Genomic DNA, 22,468 nt, shown 5'->3' with positions numbered 1-22,468 from the left:
GCGAAAGGTCTATTTTTAATCCGTTTACCAAATATTCTTGCTTTTTTCCTACAACACAGAAAAATATTAACATTATTTTATATAGCAATACTGTATATGTTTTATATAAAAAAAATATAAAATAATAGCCAGCAATGTAGCCTAACATCATTATAGCCTACCAGATACTCAGTTTACAGTGCAAGATAGGGTCCCAGTGACCTGGCGACCATTTTCTAATTAAAAATGAAAATAAATTGATTCCCACTGGAGTTTATTGAATGCAAAAAAAGCATAAAAATATATATATATATATATATATATATATATATATATATATATATATATATATATATATATATATATATATATATATATATATATATATTTTTGCACTCAATAAATTCCAGTGAATCAATTTATTTTCATATGAAAAAGTGCCAAGGGAGGATCCCCTGGGCAAGTGAGTGACTCACTGTGAGTCCGTACAGAAAGCCCGAAATGTCCTGAAATCCTAAAAAACGCCCTTGCATACACCTGAACTGTGCAGGACTTCCTGCTGCTGCAGGTTGTTTTTATCTAATAATATTTATTAACTGCCCCCTGACTTCCTGTCATTTTCCAAAAGTGCCCCCTGGCAAAGCAAGTTGAGTGTCCCTGATGGTTTGGATAATAGAACTTTTTAATTTTATTTCAAGTTGTAGGCTACAAATTTAGCGCTGACATTTCTGGCTGCCATATTTGTTTGGTTGGGCAACAGTACCGTTAAATATATTATTTTGTCTTTTATTGTGCAGCAGACTAACTCTTTTAAATCCAGGTGGTTGTAAAGGTCTTTTTATTTTTTTTAATTGTGAAAATACATCCAGAACAGCAGTGAGGGTTGTTAAAAGACTTTTAGGGATTTTTCAACGCTCACACTAAGGTTATCTTTCGGAAAATCGGAACTGTCAACGTTAGCTCTGTGATTCCGGTCGTTAATGGTAGCCTAATTCATGAGAGGCACAGACTGGGGCTAGTTTCCACCTGAGGGGAGGGAGGCAGGTGAGGTATCTGGAGGAATGCAGCTGTAAAAACGCAACAGCAGAGGGAGCAGAGAGTCTGCTTTTTATCCACCGTCCTGTCATGTGACTGACTCCTCTGGCGAGTTGTTCATCTCCACAGTCATGGCGGTGTCGGGGAGTCGCGAAGATGGAGTAAACACCACCACTTGATTTTGTGTTCTTAGCTTCATGAATGCTGAACTGTACTTTCCGTCAACCGAGATATCGCAAACATCCCGCAGGCTCTTGTGCTTCCAACGATGGCCGACCGCCGCGTTGATCTGTCGGCTCTGCCTAAAGAGGTCAGGGACCAGCTGGCGGAGTTGGATCTGGAGCTATCCGAAGGTAAGGTATCCATACAGTGCGCTTAATAGTTTGAGCCGCGGCGGTAAGCAATGCAAAACTGGGATCTTGAGCATGTTTACAGCATGTTTACAAAACAGTCGCTCTGTGTCAGCTGGGTGAGACTCGGTGCTGCTGCAGCGGATCCGGACACGACTACAACAAATGATTTAAAAAAAACAAACAAACACTGACCTCCTTTTTTTTTTAAGCTGTCATTTCTCCATCAACTATCCTTGTTGCTTTTATTGTACATTGACGCATTTATTTGAGTAGTTTGCGACACACTTTAGGAAGAAATGTGTGTTTATGTTAGTAATCTGGCATGTTTAGTCTTTTTTTAAATCCCCTCCATGTTCTTATTTTGATTCACATTATCTGCCTGCATATACTCATCACAGCTATTTAAGCATATAGCCTACACTCCTGAGGAAAATGGGTCAAGTTTGTCATCCCAGAGGGTGGGTGGGTGGGTGTGTGTGTGTGTGTGTGTGTGTGTGTGTGTGTGTGTGTGTGTTTTTATGTGCAGCCTCAGACATCAGTGGACACTAAATGATGCTTTGGCCCCTCCAATACTCCGCTGCTCTCAGAGCCTGAACCCTGAAACTGCAGCAGATATGGGAGGGTTATTTGTTTTATACGAATTACTGTGGGGAATGGGAAATATGGCTGTTGTGCAAGTCTCCTCCTCACACTGTGAATCAGAGTGCAGCAGCTTGATTATTGCTGTGCAGCTCTCAGGTGCCCGGGGGTGGATGAGTAATGTTATGTTTCACTTGGAGAGCCAAGCGGGGGGGGGGGGGGGCATGGGCCACTAATAATGCCTCCGTCTCCTCTTGCACCACAGACACACACAGATACCTGGCACTGTCCTGCCCATGTAAAAGAACAGGTGAAACTAAACATCACATGAGAACACCCAGGTGGAAACAGCCATCATTACTGTGCACTTGTTCAGCCTATTTTATTCATTTTAGTTATAGTAACTAATAATAATAGTAACAGAGCCTAGTGTCTGGAATATTTTTCTCTCATTCATGAAAAGGCAACAAATCTTTCAGGACATGTTTAAAGATTTGAACAGACAAACTGTCAGTGCTACCTGCACAACTGGCTGTGGATCTCAATGATTGTTCCACCTGTCACTTTTTCCACTTCAGTATCTTACAGTACAACCAAGCTCAGGCCTCTAATGTAAACCACAATATGTGAACACTTGTTGTTAAATGAAGCAATAGGCTACCTATTGTTTGAATGTATCAGTTTACTTTGACTGCATGTCATTCATTATACAGAGTGGGGCCATGCTATGCTTTGACCTGAGCTACTGCAGAGTTGAGCGTGTGTTGTGGTTATTAATAGACACCAATTAACTGTGTGATAATGAGGCTGGATAATGGAGGAGGGGATGTTCACCCTGTGTTTAACCCTGTGCAGTGGATGACGGGAAATCACTGCGTAATCAAGTGTACAATATGGAATACGGTAATTGTAGATTAATAACAATATTTACCCTACGCATTACTCAGTCATTTGTCAGGGATGTAAGGCAGTTACAGTAACCGATTAATTTACCTGATGTGGATTATTGTTTGAGCACTGTGGTATTATTGCAAAAGCCCTTGTTTTGTTAGGTTTAACGTAATTTTAAAAATGTGTTTAATGTAAACGTCATAGAGTGCAAATAATGAGCTTTTGAATGTGAAATGGTGAGTTTTTGAATCAAGTCTGTAGTGAAAATATATTATAACAGTCTAGAGCCAATTTAGTATCTGTAATAAAACGAGTAGATACAGTCAATTGAAGATTTAAGACTGAAAACTAATTTCAGTTTTATCTTTTATTCACTTTGTAAAACACACAGGTTTATAACTGGATATTAGGGCTGCAACTTATGATTATTTTCATTAGCAATAATTATTTCTGAAGAAAATTGTCAAAAAGGTCCATTACATGTTCAATGCCCCGAAGGTTCCATCGTCAAATTGCTTGTTGTGAAAACGGAGATGATTACTGATGAAGATTTAATTTTCTGTCGAAAATCAGAAAATTGGAGTAATCGTTTCAACACTACTGGTTATTTTTTGCAAAGTAAGAGTAAATGTGAAATCTGTCATCTAATCCAAGTCAGGTTTCAAAGTAATTCCCATCATATGTCTTATCAGGTCTCAAGGTAATACAATTGACTCGAGTCAGGATTGAGTTCAAGTCTCTTTATAGTCTAAAGTGTTTCTGCTGTTTAACAGCTTGGAGACAGCTGCTGCTTTCCTCTGGTCAGATGGTCTCACTGGAGCAGCGGAAGCCTATTGACAGAACAATCAGACATGAGGACAGTCAGATTCACCTGTGATAGTCTTAGTGTTTTTGAGTCTAAAGTGTGAGTGTTAAGGTGACACCCCCAGAGTGACTGAACCTCTCCTGGGGACTCGGCTTCTGAGGACGACGGCTCCATCATTTGTAACTTTAGATCACAGACAACTTTTTTGCTAATAAAAAAGGCCCGGTGGTGGATGCCCTGCTCCTGTATCCACGTCTTCTACCCTAATGATGTGTGTTCGCCGTCTGCTCAACGCTGACGGGACAAGGCGAGCAGCATCTGGCTGCCCAATAAGTTTGAAACCTTCTCATGGATATCTTTTACATAGCAACAATCACCCCATTGTTGTCCCGATACATGGGATGCATCAGCAGTTTTTTCCAGAGCTCTGTGTGTGTGTGTGTGTGTGTGTGTGTGTGTGTGTGTGTGTGTGTGTGTCTTTGTCTGTCTGTCCAAGTGTGTGTGTATTTGTCTGTCTGTGCAAGTGTGTGTATGTGAGAGAGAGAAAGAGCAACTCCACCTACTACTACTCTCCCTGACTGTAAGGGCACTAAGAAAGCCATTGAGGGGATCTTGGTGATTGAGCTGGACTGGAATTTAGAGCACTGAACCACAACGGTTTAAGCTGCTCAGCTTGGAAGTGTGTCGGCATCGTAGTGTCTGCAGCTCCTGTGTTTACATTGAGTGTGTGACAATGACTACAGATGATCATTTTTCCAAATGTGGACTGTATTTTATTCTGGCAAAGTTATTGTATGGCTGCTTGTGTTTAGACAGCATTTAACATTTGAGAAGTTTGGCTTCTTTTGTTAAATGAAAAAAAAAAAAAACATCTTGTAGATATTCTTTAAAGTAGGGTTTCTCCAAGATTAAGACTGCGTTCAGACCGATTTGAGCACACAGCCCTCTCATTCATTTCAATGGAGCCAGTACGTCAGTGCAGCAATGCTACATACTGATGTTTAGCAGGTATTGTGTTTACCATGTTCATCTTGGTTTAGCGTGTTAGCATGCTAACATTTGCTAATTAGCAGATACAGCTGAGGCTGATGGGAATGTCATTATTTAGCAGATATTTGGTCATAAAGCAAAGCATTGGACACATCTAAATTCTGCCCTGATGGTGGCGCTAGAGAGCAACTCAGCGTATCACCGACGTTGAAATTCCATTTTGAGGGGAACATGAACGTCTGCACCAAATGGCACGGCAATCCATCCAACACTAGTTGACAGACCAACAGGCCGTCACTGCTGTCCCTAGAGCCGCTAGCATGGCTAAAACCATATTGGTGTTGAAACTCGGATGTCGTATTGACACCAATATCGACATTTCAGATGATACATAGCCATACTCATAACCTATGATTCATGCCATTTGCACAGTCCCTGTCAATGACTATAACTGTATCACATGTTCAGTCAAGTCAACAGCTCTTCACAGATTGCACAGCTAGCCTACATGTAGTCATTTTCTGTACTCTATAACTGCCCTGGCTGATAAGTGGATGTGTGGATATTCTAGACTAACATCCATCCTGCTGCCTGTCTGCTTCTGCTGCTGCTGTGGAGAGGCAGGTTTTCCATACTAAAAGAGAGGGAGGGAAATGAGAGATTACGGTCCTGCCTGCGTCTCTCAATCTAGGTCAGAGTATCAGGGGGCAACACGCCTGGCTCATTTAGCCTGTGAGTCACTCTAGGCCAGGACTGCTGCTGGGGATCTCTCTCTCTCTCTCTCCCACCCACCTGACACCACCACTGCCTTCTCTCTATCTGTCAGGCTGCCGTTATTCAACACTTTACTTATTAACAAGTCCATGAAAAAAAACCAACAATGCATTAGTCCGACTTTCAATGCATTTCAGCTTTACAACCTCGTCTGTGGCACTCATCCTCAAGCCCATTTGTTCAGATGTTCATTTTTTAAAATGGTTCACAAATATATTGTTTCTTTTTTTTATTTCCTAAAACAGCTGGGCACTGACGTTTCTAGCAACCATTTCTTAAAGAGGAGTAAGTACTGCAGCCTTGGATTAATATACAGTTAGTGCACTAGTGAGTATTTATGGAAGCTGGATGATGCATGTGGGATCTAGAGCTGAAACAATTAGTCGATCGACAGAAAATAAATCAGAAACTGATTTGATACATTTGTTGTCATTTAGCAAAAATACCAAACATTTGCCATGTGAGGATTTGATGCTTTTATTTGTCATAAATGATAGCAAAAACAATGAATTGAGAAAATAGTCTGCAGATGAATCGATAATGAAAATAATTGTTAGTTGCAGCATTATTGGGAAATGAACTGCAGTGCTTATAACAAAGGAACATGTCACCCAGTAAAAAGATTTGGCCCACTGATTTTTTTGGATAACAGTGGAGGTCTATGGGACAGAGTAATACACTGGATACACAGACATACTGGATAATGTTAGTAGGATCACTTCATTGCTAGTTTTCATCTTTCCATGGGATTTTTTGACAATTAAAAAAAAGAACAATATCACCAAATGTATCCTTAAGGGCTGCTGGGCTCTGGAAAACATTGGCTGTGTGTGTGCCATGCTTACGTAAGCAGTTATTCATGCATGTGTTTGCACGCAGCACTGACAGGGACAGGAAGCATGCTGATTTAGCCTATCTATTTAGAAGCTCATTAACTGTTGCAGAGGAGCTGATCTCCAGTCAGTGCTTCAGGCCACAGACTTGGTTTTACATCACAAAAAGAGGGACTCTTCTGTAGGGCTGGGTATCGTTAAAAAAATGTACGATACTGGTACGGGTTCATGAACAATACTTTTTTTCGATACCAATTTTTATAAAAGAAATAAATAAGAAATAACATTACGGTACAAACCTTTTTTATTTATTTTTTAAATAACATTTTTAACACCTATGTGACACACACTGTAGTCAAGCCTCTCAAAAAACAACAACTCACACACGTGAGCCCCGTCTCTGTGCGTAACGTAGAGTTTTTCCTGCATGCCTCAACAACGTGTAGACATCCAATCACCAGCATAATTAGATCTTGGTAGAAGCATGCTGCATGCTTATTGGCTCACTGATGCTGATGAGATTTACTTCTCAGGTATTGAAATTTGGTGATACTCAATACAATGGAGGCAATTCGGTTGGTGCCTAAAAGTATCGAAGTTCGATACCCAGCCCTGCTCCTCTGCCACCCGTGTCACACAGAAACAATACAACAGGATGCAATTGTTCTCTTCTTATATTTTTGGAAATGAATTGGTAGTATTATATAACACCATGTGTGTCTAATTTCACCACGCACACACAAACACTGGGGATGCATTGAAGCCTTGTATACAAAAAAAGACTAAATAATTTAGATGAGACTCAAGCGCACACCTCCGCACAGACACGCACTGGGTCAGCTGGGTAGATGAACCACCTCACCTCCAAGTCCACAGTGACCTGCATGTGGGCTGTCAACCTCTTCTTGCTTTAAAGCTGTGCTTTACTAAACCTTCTGGTATTCAAATCAACCTTCCTCTGATCCATTTGTTCTCTTACATCTACAGCTTAGCTAGCGTAGCTAAAAGGATGGAAAGAAATGACAGTGCAGGAATAAGTAGTGGTCAGGTCACTGTTCACTGAATTATTTATTATTAAAAAATGCAAAGTGGAAGTAGCATGTACTTCTGACTGCACCAGTGAGTCCTCTGCCATTTCATCAAAGTTTATCTCTAGCTTACATGTTAACAGACCGCGCTCACTTGTACGTGAGTTGTGAGTGCTAATGAACAAGGGTCGGCTGAATTAGTTGATTGACAAAAAATACATTGGCTATTAACTATTTTGATCACAGTTAAAATCTTTTCATCAAATGAAAATGTCAAACAAATTGAGGATGTGCCTTTTTTTGTTTTGGTATCGTAAATTGAATAATTTGGGGTTTTAGATTGTTGGTCGACACAAAAGATGAGGGACATCTTCCACTTCTGTCTGATTTGATTACTTAAATAAATGACAGAATAATGGCAGATTTGTCAGTGATAATTATATAATTGTTTGTTGCAGCCCTAATCAAAATGTTCCTGCAGCCCAAGGTGACATCTTCATATTGATTTTTTGTTTTGTCTGATCAACAGTCCCAAACCCAAATATATTCAGTTAACAATGGGAAAAGAAGTGAATTCTCACATATGAGAAGCTGAAACCAGTGAATGTTTAGCATTGTTGCTTGATAAACAACTTTAATGATTTGTTGTCGATTAATTATCTGTAAATTGAATGAACAGGCTTCCTTTTGTAAATGTAATATAATCTCACTCTTCATTTCTTAGTTGCTTCGTATTGCATTCCATGTGACCGCCCTCATCGTAAGGCGCTGTCCTGTATCGTCACCATGGTTTTACATCTCATGTTCCCTCATGCAGCACCACATGGGTCTGGTTTCTATGGATACAGACCATGTGGTGCCCCCACACCCTCCCCCCCTCCCCGCGTACACAAACACTTTCACTTTGTAAATTCTCCATAAACCCTTTCCAGATTACAACAGCCATATGTTGGAGCTGCACATACAGTTACACAATTGAATGCTGCTAAGCTGTTAAAACCATTACAGAGGAAACATGAGGTCTCTGTCAAAACTTGTCGACAAGCTGTTCAAAGGCTGCTCCAAATGTGGTGGAGAAATGTAGCTGTTTCTTGCCTGAAAGTACAAATGTACAACCTGTGTGTATCCTTTGCAGACCTCAGTATCCCATAAAGCATAGCATGCAGGTCGAGGCGTCCAGGCGATCCTCATCAACTCAAAGTCAGAAAATATGTGACCATGTTGTATTTTCCAGGTATCTCAGCTCAGGTAGTCATTAATTTAACTAATAAAAGCCACTGAAAGTATCCATCCTGGTAATAAACCTGGACATCCTGTGATTTTATGAGTTGATGAGGGGGACCTCATCAACCTCACCAATATTTGATGTTGTTTTTCTATTTACTGTAAAAGCTTTACATTCATTTGTGTAAATGTCTTTTCATCCACCTATTGCTTCTGTTGCAGTTAGTGGTTTTGAGGAGTAGGGATTCCCTCTTTAAATGTCATCTCTTGATGTTTCGTCCATTTTTCCCCCCTTATGTGCTGTGGTGTTTTTTAAATATTGTTTTTCTTGTTGTTCTAGAGTGGTTGGGCAGGAACCATTGCTATTGTGGGCCTGTGAAGCACACTGAGACATTGCAGGTGGAAGTGGGCTATACAAATACAAAAAGTTGACTTGACTGCGGAATCTGAGATCACCTTAAGTGACAGAGACAACGAATAAGTCTCTCGAACTTTACAGGCAGCATTTTTCACCTTTTTCTCCATCACTTGATAGTTTTATTTGAAAGTAATAAAAAAAACAATACATACCACATAATGTTTCTGTGCTTCAGAGATATCCATATCACTTGGTTTACATATCCCACAGGAAAATATGCTCTTGTAGGTGTCATGTTGCCAACGTAACAGCTTTGCTACTAAGTGTGTGTGTGTGTGTGTGTGTGTGTGTGTGTGTGTGTGTGTGTGTGTGTGTGTGTGTGTGTGTGTGTGTGTGTGTGTGTGTGTAGTAGGTGTGTCAGCCACCCCCTCCTCTTTCATTTTGTCTACTGTGCACAGAGAAGAAAAAAACAGAAGGTGGAAGGGAGGCACTGCCTGAGTCACTTCTTCTTTTCAGTTAACTGGATGCACTTCTTTGCTCTTATGCTTTGTAACCCCTGTCATTACTTCTACTGGCCCTGAAGGTGTGTGTGTGTGTGTGTGTGTGTGTGTGTGTGTGTGTGTGTGTGTGTGTGTGTGTGTGTGTGTGTGTGTGTGTGTGTGTGTGTGTGTGTGTGTCTCTCTCGTCACTCCCTGTTGGAGTTGAGTTTAAGTGTGTGGAGTGAAACATTAATCATTCAGTTACCTGAGTTGGGCACACCCTGCCTGGTACACCAGAAGGAGAGAATCACTTGAGACCTGCAGAGAAATTACGTGTGTGTGTGTGTGTGTGTGTGTGTGTGTGTGTGTGTGTGTGTGTGTGTGTGTGTGTGTGTGTGTGTGTGTGTGTGTTAGATCTTCAGGCTTTTTTAAAGCACTTCTTTCACTCACCAATACCTGTAATACCAGTTTTATTGTCTGAGTCAATATATGTACATGTATATCTTTTTCTTATGAACTATAATGCATGGTGAAAGAGTACTGGCACTAAAACAATGAAATGCAGTTTAGCACCTAACCAGAAGTTCAAGAAACAGTAGTATTATACATAATGTCTAGTTGTAATATACATAATAAATAATATAGACAGTAAGGGGTGGATATGAATATGCTGGATATATACTGTACAGTATTAGCAGTAAATCGACAGTATCGACAGTGTGTAATGAATACGTTAAGATATATACGGTATAAACAGCAGAGCATGTGCAGCAGTATCAGTAGGCAGTGTAAGTATTAAGTATAAAATATAAAGTGCAGATTGTACTGTAAGTACAAGTTATGCTAATTATAGACATTATATACAGAATAAACAGCTGGAAGAAATTATATGAGTATGGTGCATACACAGTCCTGGTGAAATTGTTCAGTGGTTGGGGGTAGGTACAGTATGTCTTGGTCAGGGTTGGAAAAAAATGTTCTGTCACTGAGGAAGATGTGTGTTGGGGGTGTCCTGAAGGCTGGTCCAAGGGGTGGTGAACTGAGGGCAGCCCCCCACGAACAACACTCAACTCTACTGCTGATTTTGTCCAGTGGCCACTGCAACGAAAAATCCCTCTGTAAAACTGCTGCCAGGACACCTCCAACTGCAAACAAGGTCAGTTGTAACCATTTCTATTCTGAATTTTTAATCCATGGACTTTTTATATTTGAAAAACTCCCCTCATGCCGACAAAAGCGATTTAAAAACCTGTAACGTCATCACAATGTACAGTACTGCGCATAGTCAGTGGTCACATATCATGGAAGTAAACCCAGAGGCTTAGAAACTTTTTTGGCGGATGCGCCACTGAGAAACTCTCATAGGAATGAACGGTGCTCTGCCATAATGTTGCATCAAGGTCTAATAATACATGGCTGAGGGGAAGAAGCTGCTCCAAGGCTGCTGGTCCTGGAACAGAGAGTCTTGTAGCGCCAGCCAGAGGGCAGGAGGGCAAACAGTGTGTTGCTGGGCTGAGAGGTGTCCCTGGCGATGCTGTGCGCCGTTCGCAGACACGGCTTGCGCTGGACAGCCTAGATGGCAGGAGGTGGAGAATCGGTGATGCGTTGGTCAGTTTTCACCACCCTCTGCAGTGCTTTCTGGTCCGAGACGGTGCAGCTGCCATCCCAATTACTTTGATGCAGTTGGTGGGGATGTTCTCGGTGGTGCAGCGGTAGAAGTTTACCAGAATCTGAGGAGACAGGTGGACATTCTTTAGTCTCCTCAGAAAGAGAAAAGAGCCGTAGAAAAATAGACACTGGTGAGCCTTATTACCCCTCAGTCACATTAGCTACAAGAGACAGGGACAAAGTGACAGGCTGCCATTCATTTCAATGGGACTTGCTGTTTGTCAGCGACAAGTGACGAGCTTGCCGCTGCCACGAGCAAGGCGGGGCCAAAATAGACAAGAAGTCTATTTTATGCAAATGCTGAGCGATGCGACAAAGCGACTGCCGAATCGGAGTGAATTCAGCGTGAGGGGAGCGTGACGTATGTACGTTGGTTCCTCAAGTCCAGCTCGAGTCGAAGAAAATCATTCAAGATGAAGTGACTTGTAAGACCTCTTGCAGATACTAAGCAATAGCATGCTACTGCTACTGGGACGTGCTTGAAGGTAGCACCAGAGAATTTCTGTTTACTTTTGCCAAGCAACCAGGAGTAGGCTAGGCACGCCCAAGAACGCCCATCAAGTGAGTGCGTGTCACTGACTTTTGTAGCTAATGTGACAGTAGGGTTAGTCTCGCATTGCAGTTACACAGCGCTGTGGAGTATGGTCTGGCTACACCACAAAGAAATCTCTCTGGGTTGTTTGCATTTCTTTAAACCAATCACAATTGTCTTGGGTGGCGCTAAGTTCCAGATGCAGCGATGGTGGCTCTGCAAAATGGTCTCGGGAAGGAACTTGTTTTAATTTAACATTTGCACCCCGCTAAAGAAAGCTGCACGTAAAATATTAAATGAAGTTAACTGTTCATAGAATACAGTAACAAGCTGTTTAAATTAGCTGGATACATGGTTAAACGTAATTTGCTCTTACCAGTGTATCGCCGTGTGTACTTCGTCCACATCAATCCCGCCAAAACATCTCAGTTACATATATAATGGCGTAAACATATTCTTTGTAAATCTTTACAATCGTGCATCGAAAAAAACAAGCAGGCCTGCCTTATTGCACAATTTAATATTTTATTCAAAACAGAGTGTGGCTTGCAAGCTCGAAATTTGTTGTTTTCGTTTGTTGAGTTTGAGAACAGCAACAAACAGAGAGTGGAAGGTAAGGGACAAAGCCGGACATCTGGCGAGTGAGCCACGCCCCTGATGTACTGCCATTGATCCAGACTAGCCTTCTTGACCAGTGTTGAGGGTCCAAGAGAGGTCCTCAAAAATATGGACACCAACAATTTTATTATCATACTGACACCATTCCCTGTCAACTGTCTTGACCTAAGCAATGAGAATGAATTTTGGAGCACTTTGTAAGACTCTTTGTGGTAAGTCCAAAAATACCAAATAATATGTTTTTGGGAAAATATGTATAAAATGATGCACAGAATATTTCTATTTGATGCAATGATGCAACCACGAAAATGCATAGAGGGTTTGAATGTTTCACACAGCCTAAACATTAGAGCTTGAATGAAGAGCTGGAACAAAAGTGTGACATAAGATGATTTTTTTCAACTATATAGCTACCTAAAGGGAAATAAGAGTAGAATGGTGGATGCTTAGGGCATTAATAAATATTTAATACGTTTTGAATGTGATCTATGCTAGCACCCTAAAAGTCAATCACACATTAACCTGCGTGTTCTTGTTAACACGCTTGGAGTCCCGTTTCGACATGCTCAGTGAACGGTCGGCTCCTCCCCTGAGATTTGTGCTCGTTCTCAAGCACACAGCAAGTATACACATGCATTGACACACACCTGACATGCCACATTATGTAGATGATCCCAAATGTAATTGTCAAATCACTTTTTATTTTGACTTTATGCTACACAATGACCTTAATTGTGAGAACGGTTTGTTAGATGGCAGTTGACTCCCTTATTTTATTTATATATATATATATATATATAATTTTTATTTCTTTTTTATAAAAAAAAGAAAAAAAGCTGGATTTGGTAGCAGGAAAACTGTCTGAGGACGTAAGATTGAATACTGGAGAACATGACATCCTCCCTTATAGGCAATGTGTGTGTGTGTGTGTGTGTGTGTGTGTGTGTGTAAATATCAAAACCCCCCTCATAAAAATAACACAATTGTAATAATTCACAACAAATGCAGAGATGGCACAGTACCACACAGAGGGGGCCCATATGTCATTCTTTGTTCTGGAAAATGTTAGCCTTTTGCCTGACACATAACTAAAGTCTTATAACATTTGAAAGATCTGTCTTGGAGCCTAACATGGTGTTGTGTGACATCTTATCGTCAAATCTTGCTGAAATTGTCTGTTTTCTGTGAGATAAAATCTGGAAGTTCTGTTTTCCCCGTAATAATTTAACTTGTTTGGATCATTTTCACCGAGCAGGTGTGTTTAAGCTGTTATCCTGAAAAAGCAACTGAATGAGATGCGATGAGGGGGAGGAGGAAAAAAGCAGGGAAAGAGAATAGAGGTCGGTAGCTAATTACTATTCAGACAAAGTGCCTGTGGGGTAGAAGGAGAGAGCAGTCTCGCTGCAATTCAAATAATCTGAGGCTAGCGAGTGTGAGAGTGTACGGGGCTGGGAGAAGGCACAGCTTTGATGTGTCTCTCTGCACATGGTGGAAAAATCAAACATACGCTCCGAGGTGAATGAGACTTTTTCTTTTGTCAAACCGAGACGAAAGAGGAGAACTGTGGCAGCTTCGTGCAAAGCCGGACTGTTGCACTCGTCACTGAAATGGTTTGATTGTGACCTCCACCATCAGACAGACACGACTGGGTCACTGTGAGAGAGTGAGTTAACAAGTGAGGCCCTCATCACCTCAGCGGAGCTGTGCTTTGCCTCATAAGCAGATCTCTTTGAATGTTTATTTGACTGTAAATTGTTAGCAGACAGGAACAGATTCTCGCCTGAAATAAGTTACTGCAAAAGAATAAGATTTATTTGAAAAGCACTTTTCATACACTAGATACAGCTCGGGCTTCTCAAAGTGCTCTGAATAAAAAGAAAGATATTATAAAGGCTTCTTTAATTTTGCTCATATTCCAGTTGCCAGTTTCGTCACATTTTCATTTCCTGTATGATATTGTGCAGCTCTGTTCACCCGTAGTTCACTGATCGGATGCACCCCTTTAAAGAGTTTTAACTCTTCAGTTCCCACTGCTGGAATCTGCTTGGATACAGATGGATTTCAAATCATCCAGATGGAAGAGTGATTACATTGAGATTCATTTAATGCCACGTCAGCCCCTCCCCCATCACCGACTCCATAAACCTAACCCTCCCATATCTCTCTCCCTGTGTGTCTTTCTGCAGAGAAACTGCCTGTTCACATGAACTAAAAATAAATCATGTGACTGAGCGAGGCCAACTGTACCGTTCATGCATTACTTATGGAAGTGTTTGCTTTTTCTCCCTTTTTTCCTCAGAAGTCCCCGAGTAGATATTGTGTTGAAGTGGGCTCTCAGGCGATATCCTCTAAACATGAGCACTCTCATTTTTGTCAGCTCGTCTGTGCAATTTGCTGACATATTGTTGGGTGCTAAAGAACTGTTATGGATGTAAAGATGTTATAATTAAAGCTTAGATGACCAATCAGTGTTTGAATGTAGAGTTGGATCTGTGTTGTGTCTTTCGTGGAGTTGTATCAAGATGATACGATCATATGTTATTTTACTATTTATTACTGTCCACAAGTAAAGATTCCAAGCAAATTGTGTTTAAAAACTACCACAATTAGTTTTTGTTTTTAAAGTTTTTTGTTTGACTTGTGTGAAGACACAAGACACAATTTGTTGGTATATATTTGCCATCTGGTGATATTTGTACATATAATAAAGGATCAATTAAGGCAACTGACCATCAATCCTATTAACAATAAAAATGTTCTCAGATCTGGGAACACAAGATTTCTATAAAACAGACTTACGACTGGGTAAGAAACACAAGTGGAAGGACAGTCAGGCAGGTTTTAAACAAAGTCCATGGTTAGCGGAACTTATTTCAAAGACCAAAAAAGGTGACTAAAAAATGATTACCCAACTGTCTGTTCATCAACATCCATCACAGTTTACAGACTGAATTACTGGTTAAAAGTTGCCGCATATTGTACATTGAGATATTACAGACATAGTGTGCATGTTTAGATTTGGTTTTATGGCCATATAAAGTGGTTTAGATAATCTGGCAACTGTTGAGATTGAAAGCCCATTTTTGACCTGAAACAGCAGTTGACTCAATCTCATTACAAGGTCCATTTAATAGCTTTCAATCATAGCACATTATCTTCCTCTGTAGATAGTTTGCCCAGTTGTTGTGGAATTGTAGATCAAATTTAAAAAGTTCATTCTTGTCTAAACTGTAATCTCTTTACAAATTGTCCGACTGTGGGACAACAATTAGACCGAAGTCGTAGTAAAGCAGAGCTGTCCTTTCTATAATGATATATTTTTATTAATATTGGATAAACCTATATCGCCCAGCTCCCAGGGCTGTGCTGTATGCAGTTGTTCACCTGTGTCAGTGTGCCAAGAACATCCTCATCTAATCTCTATTGTCCTCTGTGGTGTAACTGGGAAGACACCAGACACTGTATGCCACCAGTGGCATACAGCTTTAAGCTTTCATCACTGTGTCTAAGCAGCATAATTTTTTAATCCGGGATTAACTGTCAGAGCTCCAGGAGATGATACAACTGCAAAAGAGTCACAGCTGGTCACAAAATGGGAGCACCTGTCACACAGGCCAATAATCACACTGAGTGGAAAGAAGCCAGGGTTACTACATAAACAGTGGCAGGCTTTTATTAGTTTTCTGTTTTGACTTTTTTTATACAGGACTTTTTCCACTTATACATACTTTAAGTTACTGTGTTATCGAGCCGTTCTTAATGATGAAGAGTGGACGGGGCAGCCATTGGTGGACATACTGAATGAAGTGCAGGCTCTCCAGATGGATTTTTAGTCTGAAAATCTGACAGCTTTGCCCACAGAGGAATTTGGCAGAGTAACTGCATAGCTTTAGGCCCAGCGGAGAACCTCAGTCGGCCTCTAGTGGGGTGGAGGAAGATGCAGACGGGCTGTCGGCAGGGGGGACATTTTTCTCTACCACTTGTGAGTGGAGATTCCTTCTCTTCTGTCCTCTGGATGCACTCACCCCTGTCAGTTCCTCCTCTGTGCTCTCGTCCTTTTCCCATTTTCTCTGTGTGTCTCACACCTTTCCTATCCTCAGCTTTCACGCCTCTATTTTCTCTCTGCGTTTCTGAATCATCCCATCTCTTGCCCACACTTCCGTACTTTTCCAAACTTAGTCCTGCCTTGTTTTTCCCCCATTTCATGGCGTACTCGAGGCTGGAACCGAGCCACAGCTGTTACGCCCTCAGCTATCTCTGGAGATTACTGCAACAACTGTGTGCATCCATCTGTGTTTCCACCTTCTCGTTTCCAACATTTTGTTTTACCTGTCTCTCCCCTCTCTGTTGCACTATCACCATTGTAGTGTTTGAAGATGTGGTGATAGAGCACATTGAGACACAGAGAACGTAGATCAGTCAGAAGTGTTCAGTGTATTAGATTGGTCTTTTACTCTTAAAAAAAAATCACACATTTTATCAAGAATATAGAAATCTGTTATGCAACACAATAGAAAAAAAAAAAAAAGATGCTGAATATTAGTGCTGTTGACAATAAATTAACTGATGACTTTATTCTAATCCTTTCAAATATAACTTTATTCGCCTTATCATGCCCTGTCTGTAAGTGAAGTCACTATTCTGTGATCTTTTACAGGTGACATTACACAGAAGGGCTATGAGAAGAAAAGGACCAAACTCTTGGCTCCATACATCATCCAAACTCCAGGTAAAAACCAATTACCTCTTCCCCCCTCCATGGGCAAGCATAACCATTTCCCCTCTTTTTATCTTCTGTGGTTATGCACATAAGAAAAGCCATGCTTTAACTTACCAGAGAAATGTGATAGTAGTATGACTCTGATTTGAATTTTATCAGTGTCTTTTTGCCATGATGACTCAGTTACACAAAACCAATGCATTGCTTACAGTCAGTTAAAATGGTCTTGCACATTTTATTTTCACATGCATATTTTTTTTTTAAACCTGTTATTTAAAACCACTGACATTTTTTTTTGTAATCGTTGCATTGAAAAATAATTGCAAAAAATATTATTTAGATGTAGATTTCAGTAAAGGTTACATACATTGAGGTTTCTAAATGACACTGATTTTATACATTAAGACCTTACCGTGCTCACTGCTGCCCCACCTAGTGGTACCATCTCGCTGCTAATCTCCCCTCGTCCCACTGATGGTGGAGCACAAATGACAACTTGTTAGCTGTGTGCAGAATGTATCTACTTGCTAAAGACAATCTGGTGGTTGCTTAAACAGGTAGCTGGTGGAATTTACCAAAAAAGTTGGCTGCTGGATGAAAAGAAAACCTTTGCTGATCAAAACTACTTGATTGAGTAGACTGGAATGGGACAGTGTCGTGATACATTTCGTCTACTAGTCTAGTGCTTTTGTTTATTGGGATTGATTTGCATCACCCTCAGCTGTGACCTGATGAAGCAGGTGTGTTTACTGTGACTACAGTATACACACCTGCTATATCATCTTTATTGCCATTTCAAAAAATATTACAGTAAATCACTCCTTGGTCCCTGAGAAAAATATGGGAAAGATAAGAAATTATAAACAAAACTATAGTAATAAAATAAAAGGTAGAAAGAAAAATACCTGCAGCACAGCCTAAATTTGTCAGGAAAGCGAGGCTCGGATCCAAAAATGCAGAGTAGAGGATTTATTTAACAAAAGACTTACAAATGAAGGTGTCCTGAGGAAGGCAGGCAGTCAAAACCAAGACAAACCAAAATCAAAAACCACAAAGCAGAAGACATGAAAGGGGAAAAACAACCAGGAAGACACGACGCAGGGAATGACAGGGAGGGAAGACAATGTACCGACAAAAGACAAACGCAGCACAGAGACTAAATACACAAAGTAACGAGGGTAAAACAAGGAACAGGTGACATGAGGGCTGAAGAACAGGTGGAACACATCAGGGTGAGGCAGACAATCACAAGGGTGGGAACGTATACCAAGGAAACTAAGCATGAAACATACATGGCAAAACACAGATAACAGAACACATGAGACAGTAAACCAGGAAACAGGGAAACATTAAACACAATAAAACAGGAAAAAGTACAACCAAAACCACAACAATGACAAAATTACAATCAAAAGTTAATCTTATTCCATAATAATAAAAGCATTATCCACTCCTCGATACAATATCAGATATCCTGTAAAAGCTAAGTACATTACTGTTCTCCAAAAAATTGCAGAAAGTATGCAACATTTTTCAAAATAAAAATAAAAAAATAAAAAAATAAAAAAACTTTTAGTAACTGGGCAATTCCACAGCCTTCTTCTATATTTTGCCGTGAACAGCCTATCAGTTGACAGAAACGGTTGATCCCGTTAGGGCAGCGTGAGAGATTACACTGTCGGAAAAGCAAGATTATCATATGTTAATAATACAATTAATTAATACATGTTTGTTGTGTTTATTTGACAGTGGAGCCCCCCAGTCAGAATGACGTTCAGCCCCCCGCTCCCAGTTCCTCCTCCAGCCACGGCCCTCCCCCCTCCAGCTCATCCCGTTATCGAGAACGTCGCTCCCGCAGAACACATCGCAGTGGAGGAACCAGAGATGACCGCTATAGATCAGGTTTGAACTCCCAACATCAAAAAACTGCATCCAGCTTCCCTTTATCCCCCAAATAACCCTCTGATGAACTGAGTACATATGGTTTCCTCTGATAACCGATAACAAGCTTCACTTGTTGAGCCAACCTGGTTTTAAGCTCAAACACTGGGCTGTTTCAAAGGGACCAATTAAAAGTGTGTGTGTTGTGTGTGTTGTGTGTGTGTGTGAGAGAGAGAGAGAGAGAGAGAGAGAGAGAGAGAGAGAGATGGCAGTGCAGTGGCAGCTGGGAAGCCCCTCAGTGAGCCCCTGTCTGTGATGTCAGAGTGATGTCACTGCCCGACTATGTGGGAGGAGGCTGTGAGGAGAACAGGGGGGACACAGATCTCGAGGGGAAAACCTGACACTGACGAGGATAAATGAAAACGGAGCAGTAGAGTAGAGGTGAAAGAGCACTGGGCAAGTGAGGAGGATGTTAGAGTGTCTGTTAGCTGAGGTTCAGACTGTAAAAGCATCCTCCCTACAGGCTGGCTAATACCCTGCCTACTTTTTTCTTAACTCTCTCTTCCTGCTTGACTCTCATGTAAAACACCCTCACACTCCAGCATGACAAATACGAGGTTGACAAATCTAAAGTCTGGTAGGCTGGAGTTCGGTGGATGCAGATAGAGTTAGGGCTGAGAAATAAATAAAAATAAAGGGAAAATTGAGATTGGTGCAATATATCAAGTCTAGACTGTGGGAAAGTAGTGCAGCATTGTCTTGGGCTTTAAAAGTGCGGCATAGAAGTGAAGTTTTGTCGGGCTGACGGGTTGAAAGAGAAGGCCTAGAGGAGAAGATCATAGACCAAGGATGAGATGGATGATGAGCCTTTTGCCATATAATGAACCATCCATGTTAAATGTACTCTCATACAGCACCATTTCAACTAAGCTGCTTTCACATGAAGTGTCTGAAATCCCTCCCTTACTTACTTATTTACTACTTTCGATACAATCAATAGTTTACTCTGTAGTGAGCAGTAAGCTAATATTTCAGACACATATGAATAATAATCATTTTGCTACATCACTTACAAGTGTAGTAAATTGACTGAATTAATGCAGCTCTACCTCCTGAACCACAGCCGGCTGCTTGTGTGTTGCGTACCTGTATTTTTCCCTTTGTTTAAAAGTTGATGGTTTTCATTACAGTATTTTTCATCACAAAGTAGTTTACATGTCATTAACGCTACATTTTTTACTTTTTGAGGGCACTTTTTAAACACTTTGAAAAAAAAATGTTTGCGTTCAGTTTATTAGGTAGACGGAGAGGTATTTCAATTATTTAGCCTACCCTAATGGATATAAATGGGCTGGACAAAATAATAGAAACACTTGTCAGTATAACAGCAATACGGTTCAGCAGCACCACAAGCTACATCCTCCAAAAGGATCATGAAGTTGAATCAACACCTTCCCTCGAGCCGAGAAAAACGGTTTAAAAACCTGTGGCGCCACGGTGAATCCATGGCTGAAAAATGGAAAGTTTTAAAAGAGACCCATCATAAACACATAATAGGAAGAAATGACTAAACACTACAATAATGAGAAACTAAAGAAATTAAAGCGTAGAGCTATTCTCTGGGCTGCAGAGAAACCTTAATTTAATTACTTCTCATTTCATCGGGCTTCCTCCAGTTATTAAACAAACTGTCAGTACTGCGGTCACCAAAATACAATATCGACTGGTTTGAGGCTGCTGCCTCTATAGTTACACGTTTGAATGATTCCAGTGGTGTAGTCTAAAGTATAGTGTGTAAGTATAATGGGTATACTGTACTGTGTGTATATATGTGTGTATATATATATATATATATATATATATATATATATATATATATATATATATATATATATATGTATATGTGTGTGTGTGTATTGGCCAGAATCTGCCTTTGGGATAGGGGGGGCATAACATAGTGGGGGGGTCTGGGTGTCCTCCCCCAAGGAAGTTTTGAGCATCAACGACTTCATTTCCTGTATTCAGATACACTTTTATGCACCAATTTACGGTGGAAATACATTTATTTAGCCTATGCGAAGAAGAAAATAACAGATGACAATTCAAAATATATCAAAAGTATAATGGAAAGTATGTTGTTGCGTGTCATTGGGTATTTTTAAGTGGGTATATGGAAATCCTGGAGCTTTCTTAGTGGGTATACTGTGTATACCTGCGTATCAGGTAGACTACACCACTGAATGATTCCACTAATTCAAATGTGTAATAGTAAACCAAAGCGGTACATACGTATAAAAGATAATACCAGATTAAGGCCTTCAGCTGCCTATACATCTCAGTGTTGGAGCTTGTGTAAAACACACCCCACCGAGCTTATCACCACAGAGACAGCACTCATCCTCCCAGACATGTGTAAGGAGTCAGCCTCTCCTGACGCCCCTGTGTGAGGGTGGATGATGGCACATTATGAAGATGATTTAGTCCCAAGCAATCAGATCAGATCAGATGTTTAGCAGAATGCCAGTTATGTAATTATGGCCCCCCACTGCTGCTGTGGGATGAGCTGTGCTTGATGATTTGTTTAAATGTGTTGAATGGAAATTGTGTCCCCTGAGTTAACAGACATGATTCGTCAGTGAGTGGGCTTTTGTTGCACGTGTTTTGTTACGTAGTCTGAATGTGTGTCTGTTCACGTGGTCAGGTTTTTAATGTGCCTGTGGGTGTCATCAAGTGAATGTATCTCTGCATTTATTACTGTGTGTAGGCAAGTGTGTGGGCTAAAATACAGCATTGCTCTCTGTCTTCCCGCCATGGTTTCTTGTTTCAGTGGGAAAACACAATCACCCTCCTAAGATTCTCTCCTGATATTTTAATTAGCTGTTTCTTCGTCAGCAAAGTCTCACTGAAACAAACCAGACATGTTGCTGGCAAAAGAAATGACGCAGTGGTTACAACACATTTGATCTTCATGATCATTTACAACAAAGTGATGTTTCCGTTCACGTTGTCGCAGGTTGAATGTATCTATGAGCTGAAAGCAGAGTAACCAGTGATTTTTCCTTCTCTCACAACCGTTCAAATTTATCTCGCCACTGGTTCTGTGGCGAGATAAATCAAATCAGAATTTAAATAGTTCACATGACGGCATTAACTATTATTCCGGCTATTGTTGGCACCAGGAATGCAGGATTATTTACCTGCCTTTAGACTTGAGGAACCAGGGTCTGAACTGTGGTTTCTGTCCCTATCTTATTTTGGAGCAGAGGCTTTTGGGTTGGCACATCCCCTTAGTTGGGACCCACTGATCTAGAGGACTCACAGCACAATTAAAATATAAATAATAACACTATTCAAGCAGCAGCTAGGAACTTTTTTCATTTTTAAAAGTCACCTAAGCCATTATACAAAGAAAGAAGAGGTTTTGTAAGGAAAACAGAGTGGGACTATGTGTTGCGGGCAAACTGGCTCTTGATGAGTCTGTTTTAAAAGCTGTTTTCATTGTTTCCTTCATTGTTTCTTTGCTTTGAATCAGATCCAAAGTTGCCATTCCTAACTCAACATGTGTATTGTTTTCTGTGTATGCAGATATCCATAGTGAGGCAGTACAAGCTGCCCTGGCTAAACATAAGGAGGAGAAGATGGCACTGCCCATGCCTACCAAACGACGCTCCACTTATGTCCAGTCTCCTGTGGTAACCCGCACACCACCAGGTAGGACAGG

The 22,468-nt window shown here is 40.7% G+C and overlaps 1 protein-coding gene and 1 long non-coding RNA gene across 2 annotated transcripts in view; one reads left to right on the top strand and one right to left on the bottom strand.

Annotated features, from left to right (window-relative positions):
- Window positions 1-1,108: 1,108 nt before the first annotated feature.
- dip2bb (disco-interacting protein 2 homolog Bb) overlaps window positions 1,109-22,468 on the top strand; it is a 39,113-nt gene continuing 17,753 nt past the window's right edge. The window contains exons 1-4 of the mRNA XM_078248357.1: window positions 1,109-1,367; window positions 16,804-16,875; window positions 18,616-18,768; window positions 22,333-22,458. Coding sequence (XP_078104483.1) covers window positions 1,283-1,367; window positions 16,804-16,875; window positions 18,616-18,768; window positions 22,333-22,458 — 436 coding nt within the window. The 5' untranslated portion in view covers window positions 1,109-1,282. The remainder of the gene's footprint in view (window positions 1,368-16,803; window positions 16,876-18,615; window positions 18,769-22,332; window positions 22,459-22,468) is intronic.
- Window positions 15,817-17,921, bottom strand: LOC144516769 (uncharacterized). Its single transcript, XR_013501869.1, has 3 exons — window positions 17,856-17,921; window positions 17,279-17,337; window positions 15,817-16,601 (listed from the first exon to the last, which is right to left on the bottom strand). It is a non-coding gene; the product is annotated as an uncharacterized LOC144516769 (long non-coding RNA).

The sequence above is a fragment of the Sander vitreus genome, chromosome 4 (assembly GCF_031162955.1).
Source record: "Sander vitreus isolate 19-12246 chromosome 4, sanVit1, whole genome shotgun sequence".
Classification (NCBI taxonomy): Eukaryota; Metazoa; Chordata; class Actinopteri; order Perciformes; family Percidae; genus Sander; species Sander vitreus.
This window is presented reverse-complemented; position numbering and strand designations above follow the sequence as displayed.